The sequence below is a fragment of the Microtus oregoni genome, unplaced genomic scaffold (genome assembly GCF_018167655.1).
Source record: "Microtus oregoni isolate MIOR12 unplaced genomic scaffold, Mior012 000003F_ref0000135, whole genome shotgun sequence".
NCBI lineage: Eukaryota > Metazoa > Chordata > Mammalia > Rodentia > Cricetidae > Microtus > Microtus oregoni.
Genome location: NW_024543062.1, coordinates 41,443,127 through 41,463,948, shown reverse-complemented (window position 1 = coordinate 41,463,948; position 20,822 = coordinate 41,443,127). Strand labels below are relative to the sequence as shown.

At 36.1% G+C, this 20,822-nt stretch overlaps 1 protein-coding gene across 5 annotated transcripts in view; it reads left to right on the top strand.

Annotated features, from left to right (window-relative positions):
- Nucleotides 1–20,822, top strand: part of Relch (RAB11 binding and LisH domain, coiled-coil and HEAT repeat containing) — an 85,012-nt gene that overhangs the window by 12,211 nt on the left and 51,979 nt on the right. For 4 of the 5 annotated variants that reach the window (XM_041647458.1, XM_041647440.1, XM_041647448.1 and 1 more), the window contains exons 2-10: nt 342–431; nt 9,097–9,168; nt 9,278–9,333; nt 9,429–9,542; nt 13,341–13,544; nt 13,647–13,735; nt 14,206–14,484; nt 16,762–16,837; nt 17,783–17,878. In XM_041647458.1, coding sequence (XP_041503392.1) covers nt 342–431; nt 9,097–9,168; nt 9,278–9,333; nt 9,429–9,542; nt 13,341–13,544; nt 13,647–13,735; nt 14,206–14,484; nt 16,762–16,837; nt 17,783–17,878 — 1,076 coding nt within the window. The remainder of the gene's footprint in view (nt 1–341; nt 432–9,096; nt 9,169–9,277; nt 9,334–9,428; nt 9,543–13,340; nt 13,545–13,646; nt 13,736–14,205; nt 14,485–16,761; nt 16,838–17,782; nt 17,879–20,822) is intronic. The other variant, XM_041647465.1, reaches the window with a different exon arrangement.

The window sequence follows — 20,822 nt, the reverse complement described above, 5'->3', positions numbered from 1 at the left end:
TAGCTCTGCTCTCTGAGGCAGACGCAATGAACTCCGACCCAGGATGGACGTAGGCTAGAATCTTCCTGGTAAGCGCACCTTGGGGTGCTACATACATTATTAGAAATCGGCTAGTCCAGGTGCGAGAGTTAGCCGAGAAAAGGCTAGATATAATGGGCCAAGCAGTGTTTAAAAGAATACAATTTGTGTGTTGTTATATTGGATAAAGGTAGCCGGTGGCAGGAGCTGGGTGGCGGAATGCAACCTGCAGCTCTTACAACAATTAAATGACAATACTTGAATTATAATCCCTTATTTTACAACTAAGTAAAAAACTGTTATGTTACTTTTCTCTTTTATAGATCGAGCTGGGAGCATTAGTACTCTTGATTCTTTAGACTTTGCAAGATACTCAGATGATGGTAACAGAGAAACAGATGAAAGAGTGGCAGGTGAGTAAGACTGGAAAGATAGATTTGGATTCTTTGATTTTTTTTCAGAAATAATAAAATGGCTTGAGGAACTATCTTTCTCCAACCGTATGGTATGTTAATATAAGTAGTTATTATACAAAGTTAAGTACTGATTTCTTATTTAAGTTGGAAGTATGCCAGTTTGCTGTTCCAGTGGTGTCAGAAGTTTTACAATATATAAACCTACAATTTGCTGGATTTTCCTTATAGCAAACTAGTTAACAGCTCTTATAAAGCAGGCTTATATTATCGATTGCATAGTTCAACCTTATTTCCTTGATACTCCAAGCTAAGACCAACATTCACATATATCTATCAGTATAACTGTACATTTTTCAAAGCTGGTTGAAATAGCTCTGTTCTGATTGTTAATTTGAACTTTGCCTTGAGTTCTGTGAATGTTCCATAGCTCTCAAAGTTGTTCCCAGATATTCCTGATTTTCCTGTGAGGCCTGGTACAAATGGGTCTTTCAGGACCATACCACTGTAATATGATAACATCTTTTCTATTTGCTTAGTTATTCAGACCAGTCTCCTCCCTTCCTATCCCCACCCTCTTCCTCTCCTGTCCTTCCAGATAGATATCAAGATATCAATCACCACTGGATCCGTAGAGCTTCTGAGGACCAACTTGTCCTCATATACTGTATTCTGTCAGTATCTTTTGATGCCAGTGAGAATTTCCACAGAATCTACCCTGGAATTTGCCAGTGTAGAAGCTGTGACTCCTTTGGTGCAAGTATCTGGTTCTTCACGATAACGACTTCCTGGGATTGAAGTCATTTAGTGTTATAGAACTGCTTTCAGACTTACTGTCCAGAGTAAGACATAAAAAGGAAGAACTAAGCTCCAGTGGGATGTAGGCATTCCTGAAACTGGAGGGCCATACGGGACAAACAGCAGTGAGGGCAGAGTGAGTCTCGATCTACACCTATTAGTAAAGGATTTTTCTTGCACATACTGGGACAGGTTTCTTAAAGCCTATACAGTGCTGATCTACTGTAGTCACTATAATAAAAATAAACAATTCTTGTATTATACTCGCTTGCTCCACTGTAAACACCAAGTGTTTACTGTTTCATTAAAGCATCACCACCTACCCACAAGAAACTAAGGCTCTGGGAGAAAATGTACTAGACTTGAGTAGTGAAACAAGGATTCAAATCCAGATAGCCTAGCAACAGAACCCACAATTAACTGACCCATATGCTCCCTGTTAATGTGAAGGATTACCTTTGACCTAATTAAAAATTCCATTCCAATATATGGTTTCCATTCCTTGCTCAAGACTAGAGATTTGATATTTAAAACTCATGGTATTATGTAAGTTGGTGGGTGGATAATCGATTTTAATTCAACTAAAGCTAAGAGGGCTCAAAATTATAAATAATAGTAATATCAATTTAATGAAAATGTCACTGTAAAAATTTACTGTGACCTATATTTTATAACTGTTTTGTTGTGAGCATAAAATTTAGCAACAGTCATCAAAACATCAAAATCTAGCACTTGGCAAGCTGAGGCAGGAGACTTGCCCCAGGTGTGAGTCTAGCATAGGTTGCATAGTGAGATTCCAACCAAAGAAAAGAATTAGGTAAAAAAAAACTACAAGTCACATCTGTCACATCTAAAAATAGCAAATCAAATGGAAAGTTAATTGAATAAACTCAGGATTGGTTTATCTTATTGTATCATTTGTAAAGTAGCATTGTTATATAATTGCATATTAAATATTATATAGTAAATATTAAATTTTTTATTGAGCTATACATTTTTCTCTGGTAAATATGAAATATTTTATATTGTATAGTAAATATATGGTAGCTTTGTTGTTATTGTTTTTTGAGATAGGTTGGTTCTCATGTATCTAGGATAGTCTGGAACTCATTATGTACCTGGGTATGATCTTAAACTTCTGACCCTCCCTACTTCCACCTCTCAAGTGCTGGGATTACAGCTGTATGCCACCACTACTGTGTTGCCTGTACTGGGGATCAAATACAGGGTTTTTTTTTTTTTTAATGTGTATAGTTACATGTTAAAAAATAACTCTTCCCCAAAGCTACAGAGAAATCCCAACGGAAAAAACAAAAACAAAAACAAAAAAAAACCTCTTACCAACAAGTTGCCCATATAATTGTGTTCTTTAATTTCTATTTGAAGGTAGATTCCATTATACTGAAGAGTTTCTCATTATTTAAGTCACAGAAAGCATTGTTAAGAAACAGGCTCTGAGCCATTCCATCTGCCATTGTATCAGAAGAGCCAGAGAAAGTTCCAGATAGAGCAGAGTACCTCATCCTCTACACCTTTGCACAACAAACGGTAGAATGTCGGACTGGAGAGTTGGCTGGGCAGTTTAGAGCACTGGCTGTACTTTCAGAGAATCCAGGTTCACTTCCCACCACCTACTTCAGAGCTCACACTGATCTGTAGCTCCAGTCCCCATGGCTCCAGCACCCTCTTCTGGCCTCTACAGGCACCACCAATTACACCATGAAGCATAAACATTTCTACAGGCAAAACAAAAAAATTTTTTTTTGAAAAATAATGTTTTGAATGTGGGTATTTTGATGTTACATTTTTAATCCAAACAGTATATCTTACCTGTACCTTTAGGGAGCCAGTCATTTTCTTGTTACTATACTGTGCTGGTGGGTGATGAATAAGGTCTTCATCTTCCTTAGAGGAAGGACATGTTATTCTAGAAAACAGCTTTCAGTATGTATGGGACCAGATGTGTATATACATGTGAGACTTTAAGAATATAATCACATTTTCTAAAGATTGCAATTCTTTGCTAATCATTTGTAGTAATTTAAAAGTGAATCAGAAGACATGTCTACCTGTCCCCCCACGCCTCCCACCCTCCAGTGATTGGATCTAGGACCTCATTCACGTACTTTCCCACTGAACCCTATCCCCAGGCTTAGGTGTTTATAGAAAATATTTACCTAATATTGTTAACAGTCCTGCAAAATAAGTAATGAAATCTTTATTGTATAAAGTAGTAAAATGATACTTCAGAGATTTGCCACTAACAGGAACACAAAAGAGTTTAATTTCCAAAGACCACATTGTCTTTTAGAATAAACTGTACCTCTGAAAAAGTGTATTTTTTATAGATACCAAAATTGAATCTTTCCCAAATAAAATTATTCTTACACGGTCACTTTTTTTCAAACAGGTAAATATTTGAAACTTTTTATTGCTGACAATTTTTCAATGAAGTATACATTTTCACATAAAATTAATGTAAGTTCTAGCAGATGTCAAAGCAAATGATCTTAATTCTGATTTCATTAATAAATGGCTGAAGTTTTCTTAAAGATATGATGGATTTGTGATATTCAAATTGCTGTTGTTTACCTTATTATGCATTTTGAACATAGAAGTGTGAAGTAGTTTCTACCCAGTTTTGTTGTAAGATTGTTTTGGAATCAACAACTAAGGTTTTGATTGCTTTAGAACTATGGCTGGGAGATAGGTCAGCCTGTAATGTTCTTGCCTTGCAACCATGAGGAGCTGAGTTTTAACGCCAGTACTCATCACACACACACACACACACACACACACACACACACACACACACACACACCCCGGACACACACACACACCCCGGACACACACACACACCCCGGACACACACACACACTCACACCGGGAGGGAGGGAGGGAGGGAGGGAGGGAAAGGAAAAGTTATATATAGTGTCATGCACCTGTAATCACTGTGCTGAGGATCTGTTCCTGGGACTCTCTGGCCAGCCCACCCAGCCTACTTGGAGCGTTCCAGGCCAGTGAGGTACTCTGTATCAGAGAACAGGATGGCTCACACCCAAGAAAGAACATGGGCATTTGTGCTCTGCCCTTCATGTGCACAACTATAAGAGCTTGCTTCACAAGATCCATCTTTTACCATCAGAGTTTCTGATTTTGCTCTTGTAGCACAGCCTGCTAGAGTGTAACGTCTGTATTCACACACTGATGAAATCTAAAGGGATGCAGAGCTGCTCTCTAATGTGAAGGAAAAGATCCTCCTGGATGCTGGAAAGAAGAGTTACTGCTGGTCAACTCAGCACGTAGTAGTTGACTCTTAACTCTGTATTCCAAGTATTTATGCTGTTCTCTTCTAAGGTGACTCAGATCTTGCCTGTGGAGTTCCCAGCCCCTGTCCCGAGTAACAAACACTTAGTAGCACCATGGTCTTGTTTCTTGGGAAATGGCCGAGGCAATGCCTGTATTCCACTGGCTCAGTAGCCTCTCTGTTTTGCTGAGATAAATCTGTGTGAATAGGTTGGCTTCAACTTTAAGATCTTCCTGCCTCAACCTCCTGAATGCTGGGATTACAAGCATGTACTGCCATATCTGGCCTGGAATTTTTTTTTCTTTTCTTTTTCTTTCCTTGAGATATGGAGACTCTCAGTAGGTAGCCCTGGCTGTCCTGGAACTCACTCTGTAAACTAGGCTGGCCTCAAACTCACAGAGATTCACCTGACTCTGCCCCCCAAAGCATGTGTCACCATGCCTGGCTAAGAATTTTTTTTTTAAATCTAATTTCTCTTATTTTGTGTATCTTCTCCCATGGGGTTTTTTTTGTTTGTTTGGTTGGTTGGTTTTTTTTTTTTTTTTTTGCAAGTTGTGTGTGTTCTTTCCTATTAGCAGAACTTTTGGAATTTATTTTCTTATACTGAACCTTATATGAATCTTATAATTTGATATCATTTAAAATTGGATTGGTATTCCAACAAGGGTAGATAAAGCATTCTGAAAATAGATTTATCTGCAATTTGTTACTGTGGAATTCAGGTAGGATTTGAAACAGGTAAAAACTATTGTGGTGGGTGGCTCAGTTAATATAAAGGCAGTGGTCATTAAATTTTTGTGGATCATGGATAGGTAAATTTAGAAGGATGAGATTTTCTGCAGATTGTTTCTGTCTTTGATATTTGAGCATCGTAATATTAGCATATATAATAATGCATAATGTCACAGAGGTCTGACATTTGGCCTGTTATAGAGATGGTTGAGATGATTGCTAGTTACTAAAGGATTTAAATCAGTATGATTTGGACATTACTTGACGGGAGGATGAAGACCACATGTAAGTGATGAGTATTCTCCAAACTCTCCTTAGTTGACTTGGAGGTATCATTAATGGGGGGAGATGACTCAGGGCAGACCAGGTGTGAGAAGAAAGAATGACGCAATTTAGTTAGGATCAGATGCAAAACTTAGGAGATATCCAGGTGGGCATATCTAAGAAATAAGAAAGTAAGATTGTGTCTGGTGAAAGGGTTTCAAGAGAGTGATCATAAAGAATGTCACAAAAATGGGTGTTTAGGTAAAATGAGAAAGGGCCCAAGGGTGATAATGAGAGAAGCCAACTCTGAGACAAGTGATAGAGGAACCTGAACAGAAAGAATAATAATAGGAAGGGCTTTTTCCTTCTTTTAAAGGACTGGGAGAAAGGGCTGCTTTTCCAGCCTCTTGGAGAAATACAGAAACAGAGGTGCCTATGGACTATAGAGTTTAAATTTTGTTCTGATGTACTTAATCACTATGTCATGTTTAATGGTACAATTTGCTTTTTAAGCCCAGAATAGGCAGGAAATTCCATAAACCCAGTAGGGTGATAATGTTACTAGATTTTTATTACTTTTACATCAGAGTTTATACAGGATTTTAGCACATGGGAGGCAGAGGCAGGAGGATATCTATGAGTTCGAGGCCAACCTGGTCTACAAAGCAAGTTCCAGGACAGCCAGGGCTACACAGAGAAACCTGTCTGAAAAACAAAACAAAAAATGAACAAATTTTTATTCTAATTTATATTCTTACTCTCCTAAACCACTCATAGAACACTAAAGTGTGAAGAGCTGAGAAATGTTATTTCTGGTAACATTATAATAAGGGGGACAAGAAATTCAGAAAACTCACCTGAAAGAAGACAAATACACATCTTCAAAGAAAAGAGAGGCAAAGTCCTGATTCTGACCTATTGGTTTGAGCAAAAAATATATTTCCAGTCTCATGTCAGCATGAAGTAGTTTGAAAAACAATACTGCATTGGGACCTATGGTAATTTAAAATTGTTTATACTGACTTAAATGTCTCAGTAAAATTGTAATATAGTGTTAATATACACGCATGTTTGTAGTTACTACATTTAATCTCACTAAGATAACCTTAATTTGGATTGGGCATGTAGAATGAGCAGATTGGTTATTGGTTCTTATATAAACATACATACCCTCATACACTTTCAGGAAGCATTCTGGTTTTAAGAACTGCTTACAGCTTGTTCCTGAGCATGTCTTCTACAGGGTAATTCAGTTTGCTCTTCAATCTGCTGTTTGAGGAGACAGATTCATATGTGTATAAATATTGTGTGGCTTTAAGAATCTTAGCAGTAGAAGGTAGAATAAAAGAATAATGAGGGTAATATTTAAATATTTTGTATACATGTATGAAATTGCCAGAGAATCAATTTTAAGAAGAAAATCTTGTAAAATTCTCCTAAATCTATATTGCTTGGTTATATTCTACTTTTATAGAGATGTGTTACAGCTTCGAGCATACAGCTCTGTCTTGTAGAGCCTATGTTGTATACTCAGAAACATGCAGCAGAGTGATTCATTTTCGAAGGCTGTCTTTCCAAAGCATTGCTGTCTCTAATGACATTTGGCAATATGTATTTAGATGTTTGTAAAATCAATTCTTGCCGTCTGACATGGGTTTTTCTGGCTTTCTGTGCCTAATCATTTTTTGTTTTGTTCCTGGTCACCAGTTTAATTTGAGTATTTCCCATTTTGTGTTTTTACCAGTCCCCCCCCCCCCCGCCCCGCCTTTTTTTTCCTCTCCTTCCCCGACTTTCTATCATTCTGGTGTAGGGCATTTCTGATCTGCAATTGTTCTGTAGTATATTTTGAACAATTTTAAGTGCTATTGAAAACATAATACGTATACTTTTTCCTTATACATAGTCTAGTTAGGTGCTTTTTTCAAAATTTCATAGAATTTTGAAAACATTTTAAATGAGCAAATTTCTACATAGGTCTATTCTGCAATATAAATAATCTGAATTTAGCATACTCCTAAGGAGTTTCTCAAAGGTGTGGTTTAGGGGGAAAGTCTTCGCTTTGCTGCACAGCGTGGTTGCAGATCGGCTTTGCTGACTACCTATGGCACCTAGTGACCCAGTGCCCTCCTAGTGCTTCTGTTGCTACTGCCGTTCAACTCGGTGCATCAAAATCAATGGCCGTCATAGCTGTGATTCAACTACATCTTGAGTTCTTACTGAACACATGCAAACTGAGTGAATCCTATTTTTTCCATGTATTTTTATAGCTTTCTTATATCCAATGCCATTTCATCTTTTTGTCTACCGGTAAATCAGGGCAAAGTTGCATTTCTTAAGATGCAAATTAAATTGTCTAGTTTTTCTTCAAGACAGTAGTTACCATTTGTGACAAAAGTCAATTACTTTTTCCAGAGTTTTAATTAACAGAAGTAACCTTTTCCCTCAAATTTAAGCTTGCTATTTTATAAACACAATATCTATAAATTTAAGAAAATTTCACAGTTAAGATACATGCAATTCAATTTTGCTTAAGACAAATAATGTTCAAAGTTTAATAAGAGGTGTTCCCAGCATCGGTGTTATCCTATAATCAGACTATATGATAGTAGGAGAAATCTTTGAATTTTATTAATCCCTCTTAACAGAAAATAAACTATTTGAAGACTTATCCTTTTAAATTCTTCCCAATTTTATTTAGTACCTTTAGATAATTATATACAACTATTTTAGAAATGATTGGCGTATATATAATCATTTTCTTTAGAATTAACTCATTTCTATTCCTTAATGTTAAATTTGAACTAAACATAAACCTTTAGGTCTTTTTTCACTTTGTGTAGTCCTCACTGTCCTGGGACCTCTCTTTGTAAGCCATGCTGGCCTCGAACTCATAGAGAAACACTTGCCTCTGTCTTCTGAGTGCTAAAGCATACACCACCACCACCCAACCTTTCAGGTCTTTTTTATGTGTGTCTTTAACCTATCTGCTTGTTTCTAGAAAACATGCTTCCGTATAGGAAAATGTATACACACACAGCACTTGTTGCACACTGAAACTATACCCATTAGTGTTTCTATAGTCACAGCATCCGGAACATTACATTTCAAAGTAACTTAAAAGTCGGAGGGGGGGTTGTTTTGTTTTGTTTTTATAAGGATATTTGCTTATTTTTCATGTAATTTTTAGCTAACCTCCCCCCCAAGTTATGTTAACCAAAAACATTTCATTACATTTTCTTACCCAGATTGACTACAACAAGTACCAAGATTATCAAATTTTTAACTATCCAAATAAAAGTAGGCCACAGACTATATTTTTAATAGCTATTCCTTGTCAGACAGCTAGAACACACACCCCTAACTCTGCTCAAAGAAAGCGATCACCAGTTTGCTTGCTAATCAACTCTGCTGCATGCGTTCACAAGTTTCATAAAGATTGCATGCTTTCTGTTTTCAATACAAATTGTGTTTTTTTCATACCCATCTTTGCTTTTTATTTTTTTATTTTTGTTTCCCTTTTCTTGGTTGGATGCCTGTGTGTGTTTAATCCAAATCCCTGTCCAGTCCTGGAGTTTGAACTACGGAAAGCCAAGGAGACCATTCAGGCCCTCCGAGCCAACCTAACAAAGGCTGCAGGTGGTGTACATAAAACTTTTTGAGCCTTTTCCCACTTTTACAATGTAGAAGTAGCTGGACTGTTTTTATGTGTAAAATAGTAAAACATTATCTTATTTTATCCCACCAGAACATGAAGTTCCTTTGCAGGAACGAAAAAATTACAAATCAAGTCCTGAAATTCAGGTGGGTGAATGACAGCACCAGTTATCCTCCGCGTAGCCCAGGCGTCAGGGAGCAAAGCTCACATTTTCCCATCTCTCTTTTATTCTTGCTTCCAGGAGCCAATCAAACCTCTTGAAAAGCGAGCTCTCAACTTCCTAGTCAATGAGTTTTTGTTGAAGAATAACTACAAGCTTACATCAATAACCTTTTCAGATGAAAATGATGATCAGGTAAAGTTACTGTTCAGTAATGTCTGCTTTTAATTTACTTTGTTTCTTTGCTTGATTTTTAGAAGTGGGTAATTTCTAAGAGTAAATCAGGTACGACTCCATTTAGTATTTCATTGGCTCACGGATCTTTTCTGTTTTGTAAGTCTTCTAAATAAAGACTTGTCTTTCTTTCCAGGTAGCTTTTTACAGCCTGTGATTAACAGTATGGCCCCTTCATATCTGTGTGCATTTGTAAAGTATTCTTTTTAAAACTGTGTGTTTACTTGGTCCTATAAATCAATTAAGCTTAGAAATTGAGTTTGACTATAAAATTTTTTGAGTAGCACTGTATTTCATATATTCAATTAGAAAATTCAGTTAGAAAATGTTGTGAATGACCATATATGATGTATGTATATGTGTGTGTGTGTGATTGGTTCTCTGAATACGACTTTGCAGAAGTAAATGGCAGAGGTTTTATTATGAGGGAAACAGAAGGCTGTTGTTTTTATCTTTGTTCATTCATCTACTTTATGGTGCTCAGCAGACACTCGACCTCTGAAGCTGTACCCTTCCCCCAGAGGCCATCTTTTTTAATGAAGGTTATTCTTTGGATTCATAAAATCTACTGTGGATATTTTTACAGGAATAGAAGTTCTTTAAAGGACATAGCAGTTTATTCCTCAGTTATCCTCACGTGTTTGGCAAGACTTAAATGTAACACAACTAATTGTGTATGATGTAATAGGACATTTTCTGAGAATGTTAGCAACTGCTCAGTTATATCACCAGGGTGAAATTCATCGGCATAAAATATACTTTCAAAGACTTAATAAAATGGTATAATTTTAGTGATGTCATTCATATTTGAAGTCTGTCATTGTATTTGATGCAGTATGTGGCTTATGGTTATAAATATTTATTCACCACATGATAGGTAGCTTTACTGAACTTATTCTATGTAAAAGACATTAAATATTTACCAAACATGAATACTGTGGTTATAGTTTAAGTCAATCATGCCTTTTTCTCATTAACTTAACAGTGAATAGTAAATATTTAAAATGTGAGAAATGTTGAAAGGGGAAGAAGAATAAGCAGAGAGGACAGGTCAAACAGTATGATGGTCTCTGTAAGTCTAAACTGGTACTTTTAATTGCAAACAATTGGTCCTACTCAGTTAAGAATCAGAAAGTATCAAGAGATATCAGCAGTACTTCCTCAGTAATTAACAAATAAAGAGCTTAGGATATAGAAGGTCTGTGTTTCTTCATTGACTTATTTGACATTAATTAAAATGGAAGTGGCTAGGAACTAGTGTAGCCTAAGCAACTTTGATAAAGAACAAAGAGGACCTGAATCAAGATAATCACAAGGTATCCTGTTGTTATATAGACAAGTAGGCCAAGGAGCCGATTCCAGTAGAAGCTAGAGGGAGGGAGACATGCACACGGGCAGTTAATTTCTCACAAGTGCAGTTACTACCATATAGACCGGCAGTCATTTTACAATTGGTAGTATAACATCATGGTGTCCATGCACCTTCTAAGTGTGACTGAAACCACGTTCCATACCATATGTGAAATTTAATTCAAAGTGAATCATAGAGTTTAATATGAACCTATAAGACTTAAGGCTTATACCGGTAAATGTAAGAGGGGTGAACCATTACAGTTTTGAAAGATAAGGTTTCTTAGGTATGACACCAAAATCATGGTGCTTTTAGATGTACTGTCAACAAAACAATTTTTCTATTTTTTAAAAAGCACATTTTGCTGGTGAGATTGATCAGCAGATAAAGACTTTGCCACACAGGCCTGGCAACCTGAGTTTGATCCTCAGAACTCATGGAGAAAGGGACGGAGAGAATCGACTCCTTTGACCTCCATACTTGCGCCATGGCATGCATGCCCAGACACACTCATTATGGACACATAATAATAATTATTTATAATAATAATAATAATAGTAAAATAACAAATTATTCTTAAAGCTGTTCTTGGGACTGAAGGGGTAGCTCAGCAATTAAGAGCTTTTTGTTCTTATAGAGTTCATATCCACCTGTAAAGCCAACTCCCACTCTGGCCTCTGTGGGCACACACAGATGTGGCTTACCTTGGCAAAGATATATAAAGAAATTTAAAAAAAAAATTTAAACCACTGTTGAGTAAACAGGCAAACCATAGACTGGGTGAAAATATTCAAAGGATCTGTTAGAACGCTATAACTCTTTAATAAGAATAGCAGAATTTTTTAAAAACTCAGGCAAAAGAATTATATACATGCTTCACCAAAAACAGGTATCTAGATAGAAAAGAACTTGTGAAAGATACTCAGCTCCTTTGCCCTCAAAGATGAACTTACAGTGCATTGAGATGCCACACCTTTAGGACGGCCATGGCTGAAGACTCAATAGGCTAGACCTGAGTTAGGCAGAGTGCAATAAAGTGATGTGCGGAATATTCATTTCATAATTTATGTAAGCTAAAAATGATTTATTTCTGGTAAGCCAGCACCACGAGGCCTTTAAAAATATTTAGTCAATTCTTTTAAAAGTCCTAAGAGGTAATGAATATTATACCCATTTCATGGGTGGTCCTTTTAACCTAAATTAACTTGGCAACAATAAGAAGAGACTAAGGATGTTGAATTTAAGTCTTGTTTTCTCCAAATCCCCAATTTTAGTGCTCACATCAACTTCTTATTTAGTTTTGAATTTTAATTATTCCATTCTTTAAGTAAGCCATCAAAGAATTAAAGTGCCATGTTTAGCATATTAACATTACTATGCTGAAGTTTTTCAGAGAGTCTCATAAACAAATTATAATAAGGTAACAATTTAATTTTAGGACAAGACAGGATGGTAAGAAAGGATATGTATCTGTGATTTATTACTATGTAATATCATACATCCCATCCAAAAATCTTTGCCATGGAGTATTCAAGATGCTGAACCTTTTTGTGATTTTATGAAGTTTAATTATTCTGAATTAAAGGGAATTTTTCAAAACACAACACATTTTCAGGTAGCTATTTGGATTCTTTAAATTTCCAGAAGCAATTCAAGTTAGACTGAAGCGGCCGTGGCAAGATCAGCAGTTTAAGCTCATTATTAATTCATTAGAGTCTGTGGGATGAAAGAAGAACATTGCCGTCAGTCAGTTTGCTTGTAACTTGTAATTATGTTGGTGAACCAAGTACTTAGACGTTCTTGCTCCAGTGCTAGTAATCACACTCAGTACGTCATCCAAAGTGCAACATCTTATCATCTAACACAATTAAACAGAAAGCATAAGATTGTTAGAATAATAATTGTGTAGTGAAAGAGTACCTAGAATATACACTTTGATTTGATTTGAATTGATTTTTGAGACCTGGTCTCACTATGTAGCCCTGGTCAACCTGGGGACTCAATGTACAGGTTGGCCTCAGACTCACAGAGATCCATGTGCCTCTGCCTCCCTGGTGCTGGAATTAAAGGTGTGCACCATCTTGCCCAATGCATTTAGACATTATGATGCAATATTATCTTTGGTTTTTCCAGAGTAGCAATATTTGATTCAAAATACAAGACATAATTACCTTAAAGAGTTTTTTTAATTACATCTGCACAGTGTGTGAGTTCATGCACGCATGTGTGCACATGCCTGTATGTGAGGTCAGGGAACAACTTTCTGGAGGTGGTCTTCTGCTTCTACCATGTGGGTGCCAGGAATTGAAGTCAAGTCATCAAAACTGGCCAGCAAGTGCCCTTACCCAGTAAGCTCTCATTCCAACTTCTCCAATCTTTTTTAATGTTTTTGTTTTGTTTTCTATTAGGATTTTGAATTATGGGATGATGTAGGATTAAACATTCCCAAACCCCCAGACTTGTTACAGCTTTACCGAGATTTTGGAAATCACCAGGTGACTGGGAAAGATCTTGTGGATGTGGCCAGTGGAGTAGATGAAGATGAATTAGAGGCTCTTACACCAATTTTAGGCAACGTCCCTCCAACACTTGACACTTCCCAGCCTATAGAGGTGAGAGATACCAATTAAATACTCATGTTCACAAAAATTATTTATGTAAAAATCTTACTGTGAGATCTTGAGTTTCTGCTTTTTTTCTGCTTTGATTTTTAGAACTTGCTAGTACAGAAATTAGAAGATAAAATTAGTTTATTAAATAATGAAAAATGGTCACTGATGGAGCAAATCAGAAGGCTTGAAAGGTTAGTACTTAGTTGTTATTTCTAAAAGTCTGGCAAACATAGTAGCGTGAAGCAGGCTTCAATAGTATCTTATAGTTTGTCTTACACTTAAGAAGTTAGATATTTTAACTTCACCTGTGTCTTGTCAGTTTCAGTAAACTAACTCTACATTAGTGGTTTCATACTGAACCATTCATTATTTCATTTACTTCTTACAATACTAAGTTAGGTTTGATGGGATGGTCTCTGTGTTTCAAATGGATAGTTCTCAAGACCAGGCTTTAGGGCCGTTGTTTCTTCTCCTGACTGACAGTTTGCAGCTACACTTTTAGGACTATGAAGCACCAATGGCTATTAAGGAAGAGTGTGGTCACTCAGGAAGTAATTGCCTTTTAATACGTTCCGTTTATATTAACCTCTTTTCTGGGAGTGAATATTGTTGTCGAAGCTTTCAAAACTGAAATTGCTCTCCGGGAATTTTCTTTCTTCAGTGAGATGGACATCCTCAAAACTGAGCACTTTACCACCCCAGCAGTTGGTGATTCTGTTCAGCCTTCCCACAGAGATTCTGAAGACAGTAGACGGAGCCCAGTTGTAAATAGTTCAGACCAGTATAAAAACAAGGATGGTCATCTTGAAACACTAGGTGGACCTGATTCCTCTATTCCTAAAGAGAAGTCCACAGGTTCTTTCCCCAAGAAGGAAAGAGAAGAAATACCACTTTCTTCTGTACCAAGTAAAACTGTGGTCCACTTCGATCAGCCCAATAGGTTAGTGTGACGCCATACTTTGAAATGTGCCTTTGATTCTTTGTGCTTGTAGGGCTGGAAAACCTTCAGTTCATATTTGAATGCCTTTTGCAGAGTTACCAATTCATACATTTGGAATGACTTAGCTCATAGGCAGAATACATGTCACAAGATGGGACAAATAATTATTAAATTATGTCAACGATAAGAAGAACGAACATAAATTGACACAGTCTGTCTTCACTAAGTTCTTACGGCCATAACTAACCTCTAATAGATAATATGTAAATAATATAATAAATAATAAGTAGCTCTACGCTCTTGGCCTTTCCTTCCATGACTCTTACCTTCCTTGTATTATCACAAGCAGAGGTTAGTGCTGCATAGCTGCCTGTGCAATATGAAATTGTTTTGTTTCTGTATCTTTACTGAAGGATGTCATTAATATTCTCTTAATTCATTTAATTTTTGCTGGGTTGCAGTATTTAAATTTAGGAAGTAAAAAAATAGGTAAACCATGACTACGGTCCTGTGTGCTCAGACTATCTAGTAGTAAGAACAAAGTATAAATTTTCAATATTTTCAGTTGTAACTTTAAAAAAACCATACTTTTAAGATGGAAGTATTTACTGTTTTTTTTTATTTCATGTGTTTGTGCTTGGTGTATACTTACTCATCTAATCTTACAGTGTGCTTTCGGCTATAGTACTCTTCTTATTAGAAACAAGCACAGTATCCCCAACACTAGGATGAAATTCTTACAGCTGGCTAATTTGCTTTAGACTTACAGGTCCTCTTTATTACTGAGAAGTACTGGATTTGTTTGTGTAAGAAAATTTCCATTCATGAACCACAACCTTCTGTACTTATTAGATATAATTGTTATCTTTGTATATATGAAGCTCACAGAATTGGAATAAGGTGTGCAATCCTTAAGGTGTGTTTGTTCTAATGTGGATGATATAAAATATGGAAATGTATGTTGCAGTGCTCAGTAGTAGGAACACTTATAAAGTCCTCCCAGATAAGAGCATCTGTATAGTTCTTTTATACTCCAAAGGTAGATGCGGTTATATTCACTCAATACCTGTATGCCAGGCAGTGCTACTAAGAATACTCTGGTGGCTGAGACACTGTAACCCTTTCATACACAAACGTTATGGTGTGAAAGAGAGAGAGTGTGTGTGTATGTGAAGCAATTAAACTAAAGTATGAAAAATAAGACAATGAATGGGTCTTGCTTTGGGAACACATAATCAAAGCACCCAGCCTAGTTATCAAGCAGAAAGGTTTCCCTGAAGAAATGTCATCTAATCTAAGACTAAAGCTAAGTGAGAGTTGACTAGGTAAAGAAATCAGAGGCTGGGTGGGTAAAGAACATTAAGAATGAAAACGCAAGGAAGAGATTTACTAAAAGATGGAGGGAGGGTTCATTGGATTTGAAGTGAAGAGAAAGGAATGAATCCACTGGAAATTAGAGAAAGAGTGGTTTGTGGTATCTAGTTTAAACAAGAGAACAGATTGTGACTCCATTCATTAAGAGAATGTAGGGAGTGCCAGAAGAGCAAAGGATACAAGCCTTGGCACATCTCTCTAACTCTACAATCATGGACATTTTTGGATACAACTTGGTGCCTACTAAGTATGCTTTTGGTGAGTTTTTGCTATTGGTCTTGTCTTTGTAGATAGAGCACACAATCAGCTCGTAGTCAACCTTTTGAGTACTATTACATGGACACAATGTTTTAGAGAGCGAGATAGGCTTGACCTTTCTTATTAAATATAAAAGTAAGCTGATATTTTCTGTTGTTCCTCCAATGTTTTTCTCTTAAATTATATCAGGAATGTTCAACGAACTTTCCTTTCTCTAGTTTTTTTATAGGTTAAACTGAATTATTATATATTGGCACAACTGTAATGCCTTTCTGACTTTGTTTCTTGTTCAACATTTGTCAGCCTTTATGAAGACATAAACAAATGGAGGGTGGAGATAGTGCTCTCTTTAGATTTTGGAAATATTTTCTATAATTACTGATTACTGTACCACTTAGTGCTTGAGCAGTAACATATAAGGGCCATTCATCTATTTGGCATCAGGCTAGGTGATGGGCAGTGTTCTTCATTTGTATGTGCTCTCTCTACCCATCAAGTCTGATGGCTGAGAAATCTGGGCAACATTTATGTGGTAGGATTAGTGTTGGGATGTGGCTTTCTGTACACGATTTGCAGCTTACTTCCTTCTGAGATAGCAGTGCAATACCTGAGGCCTATCTTCTTTTTTCTACCATTTTCTTACAGGAAATTGTCACCTGCTTTCCACCAAGCACTACTCTCTTTTTGTCGAATGTCTGCAGATAGTCGTTTAGGATCAGAGGTGAGTTTATATCACAGCTTCCATAAAACATCTCTACTGTTTTAGGGGTGTTTGTTTTTTATAGTGTTTCATACAAAGATACTTATGCTAAGATTGCATTTCAGTTGAAAACCTATTCTTTAAGAAATAGTACATAAAAATTTCAACAGTAAGGAAGGTAGTTGGTTATTGGTTCACTCTCAGTCCAGCAAACTTCATTATAAAATCAGGTCAGCTTTCTCGGGCCTTTCCTGAAGCAGTTCAATACAGCTGTTGCCCTGACATGGTTGCAGGGATCTTTTTAAGGAAAAAGCAAACAAACCAGTAGTCATTGAGGAAGTCCCATTTCTGGGCTATCCTTTCTTCCCAGAACTGAAAGAAGTATGCCTCCCGGGTCTCACCCCTACTTTTTTTTTAATTGACATTTTATTTTATCTTTTAAATAAATATTTTTCTCAGCAAGTAGAATTATACATGTTTATACACACTAGATACATCACGGTACAAGGATCCATTGAGTCAGGACGACTGACATTTGTCCTTCAGATACCACTTTTGTGTGTTGGACACAATCAAAACGAGAAATCCTCTCTATAAGCTAATTTATAATGTTCAATTCATTGTTGACCGCCATAGTTAACCTACTGTGCACATCCCTAGCTGCTAGCATAGATAACTTTTTGTGTTGTCCTTCTTAGTAGCTAGAGGTGTAGCTTAGTAGAAAAGCGTTTTCTCAGTGAGTGTTAGCCCCAGCATCATAAACAATAAATGAGTAACTCTACCCCTTTTACTAGCATCTCTTGCTCCATGACCGCCCCACAGAAATGACGCTGTCTGGGGCAGTGTTGTTATTAGTAGTGGGAGTTATGATGCTGGAGCTTGTTTTTCCATCCAGAGTATAGACATGTACACACCTTTACACACAGAAGTCATCCACAATTGTCATTAAACTGTTTGGTTTTCTAGGTATCTAGGATTGCAGACAGTGAAGAGAGTGTTATGTTAATGCTGGGACGCTGCCTGCCACACATTGTTCCTAATGTGCTGTTGGCCAAAAGAGAGGTAAGACACAGAAAAGTATTTTTATCCCAGTAGTCCCATCATGTGATCATTTTTGTCATTTTGAAGTTTAGTGTTATATTTTTATTTTGTTAAGTCTGTTACTTGCAATCATATTCTTACTTTTGTGCATGCGTCTCTGATCCTAGAGAATGGTTTTACACCTCTGTCAGGTGAGTTCAGTAAAACTGCATGGTGTCCATGGTTTCCAGTTTTGCTTAAAGCATTATTAGCTTCTGCGGTGCTATTACTGTAGGTCCATTTATGTGTCATGAATGCTGTCATCTTCATGTAACCAAACAGTAATTGATTTTTTCTGTTCTTTTGATGCTATCTTTGACATGTCTATAGAAGTTGACACTCATTGAAAATTAACAGACTAACATAATATAATAATGTAACATTTTTCCCAAATGCATTTGTAATTGCTTGTTATGAATCTTAGTTTTATTATGTTTGTTTGACAATCAATTATCTCATAATGGTAAGATAGCTGAAATACTAAAAAATAATAACCTTTTAAGGTCCTTTTTTAAGTTTTGAATTTGCATTCTTTACAGATGCTTTAAATATCTAGTTAAAGTTGCAAGTAAATTTTAGCATATGTGACCTAGACCATGAGCCAGGGACACATTACGAAGTTATCTTTATAGTTATAAATTATTGTATTTGTCTAACAAAAGATTTAAATTTATATGTTTTTATCATTATTGTGTTAATACTTATCACTGATTTTACTCATATTCATGGGACCTACAGTATGTTAGGTATATAATGCATTGGCAAAACCCATTTAAAGCTGACCTTAGTTATCTATGTAAACAAAAGAAATTCGTACTGATCCTCAAGAAAGGATATGTAGAGCTTTGAAAGTTTTTATTTCTATAAGTATTTTTAATTTTAAAAAATGACCTAAAAGTTTTCATTCCTATAGATGTTTTTAATTTTTAAAAAGCTTAGAAGCTAGTCTTGATGATGGCTTTATCTGTATCTAATTTGAAATGATTGTGACATACTAATCTGTCTGGAAGCTTTCGAGATCTTGAAGGATCAGTGTCCAATTTCAGGTTGTCTTGCGGTTCTGCCTGGCAGGATGGTGTTTGAGCTTCTCCTCTCTCGGCTTGTACTATCCATGTTATGAACTATTGTTTGCATCCCACTTATTGTTCTTCTGCGGTATAATTTTTAAGTGTTATCAAACCTGACTTTTATAAAATCAGTTTTGCCTTTTTTTCATATTAGTATAAACACTTAACTAAAAACTGATTGTATTGCATGAAGTATTTATAGTTTTGTATCATCAATAAATCAGATATCATGTGTGTGTATACACATGTATACTTTTTTGGCTGATTTTTAACTTTCTTATGTTTAAAAATTATTGAGTGTTCTTGTAGGTTCATGAAAAACTGATCCTTTTCTCTATTTAATAATTTTTCCTCTTGTTCTATTCGATAAAAGTTGTATTTTCTCAAAATTAAATTAGTAAATGATAAAGTATATATTAATTTGGTTTAAAACAAATCCTTGGCTATAAAAGGACAGAACCTTAGAGCATGTGCTTAGCACCCTTGAGGCTCTAGGTTCAATCCCTGGTACCCCCAGAGAGAAAAAAAGAAGCAAAATTTGTCTTATCTTATTAAATTCTTGGAATTTAATTTATTTTTGATATTTCACCTGTTTAAGCCTGTATTTTTAAAGAGCTCCTATGATTAAAGGATTGGTATTTGAGGCTTTTCTTATTCCTCAAGTGTTATGTGCTTTTTTTCAGCATAAACAAAGTTAAAAGGTTTAGTTAGCTGATGATCATTATAATATCCTAGCTGATGACATAACACATTAGAAACAGGGTTTAAGACTTTCAGAAAGTATAAAGTGTTACAACTGTGATGGGTAAGATATCCTGGCAGTCAGGAGCCAAAATACCACAGGTCACACCTTACAGAAAAGATTTCTTAGGAGAGACACAAGAAGGTGGCTGCCTTGGGTGAGATGCAGGTGCAAAGAACTGAGCAGGAGGCAGGCTTTATAGAGGATTTCTTTGGGCTGGCAAAAGCTGTTCAGGATGGGATGGATTTTGTGACCTGATAATTGTGCTTTTTTGTTCTATTTTTTGTTTTGCTTTGTTTTGTTTCTATAGGACAGGGCCTGGCCACTGTCCCATGTCAAGGTCCTGGAAACTGCCATTATGACTCAAGTCTGGGGGTTGAGGCCTAGCCGCTCATGTGCTTTGAAGCTATATATTAACATTAACTTTATTAAAATAGAAAAAGACAGACAACACAAATTCTTTTCCCCATCCCACATATAATTTTACTAACTTCTAATGTGTTTTTTCCAAATCCTGTGACCATTTTTAATTGGACTGTCTTTATATGTTTTAGCTGTAAGAGTCATATAGATTGGATATGAAACCCTTTTCAATTACGACTTGTAATCATTTTATAGATAGCCCTTACATTGATTATTAAGCTGACATATATGTTCAAGAGAAAAAGTATTTTCAGTTGAAGGCCTTTGCCACTTCTGTTGACAATTGGCTACTATAGGTTGTTTGGATCTGGGAATCTCAGTTCTATTCCATTGGTCTGTATATCCTATTCTTATCCTTAAGCCATTCCCATGCTTTTTTATTGCTGTAGTTTTTAGTATGTTAAATGATTGGGACATCTGAGTTTTCCAATTTTATCTGTTTAAATATCTGTTGATTCTTTAGGGAACTTTGCAATTGTGTAGATTTAATGTTCAACTTCCTTTTCTGCAAAAACAGTTCATAGAGATTTGAAAGATATTATATGAAATCTGTTCATGACTCTATTCAGGCCTCTACATACTTGTCCTACACACTTGTTCCACACATCTGTTCAGGCCTCTACACAACTGACATGCTTCTATAGATATATGCACATAAGTTTAAAAAAATTATCTTTAATAAACTATTTAAGCT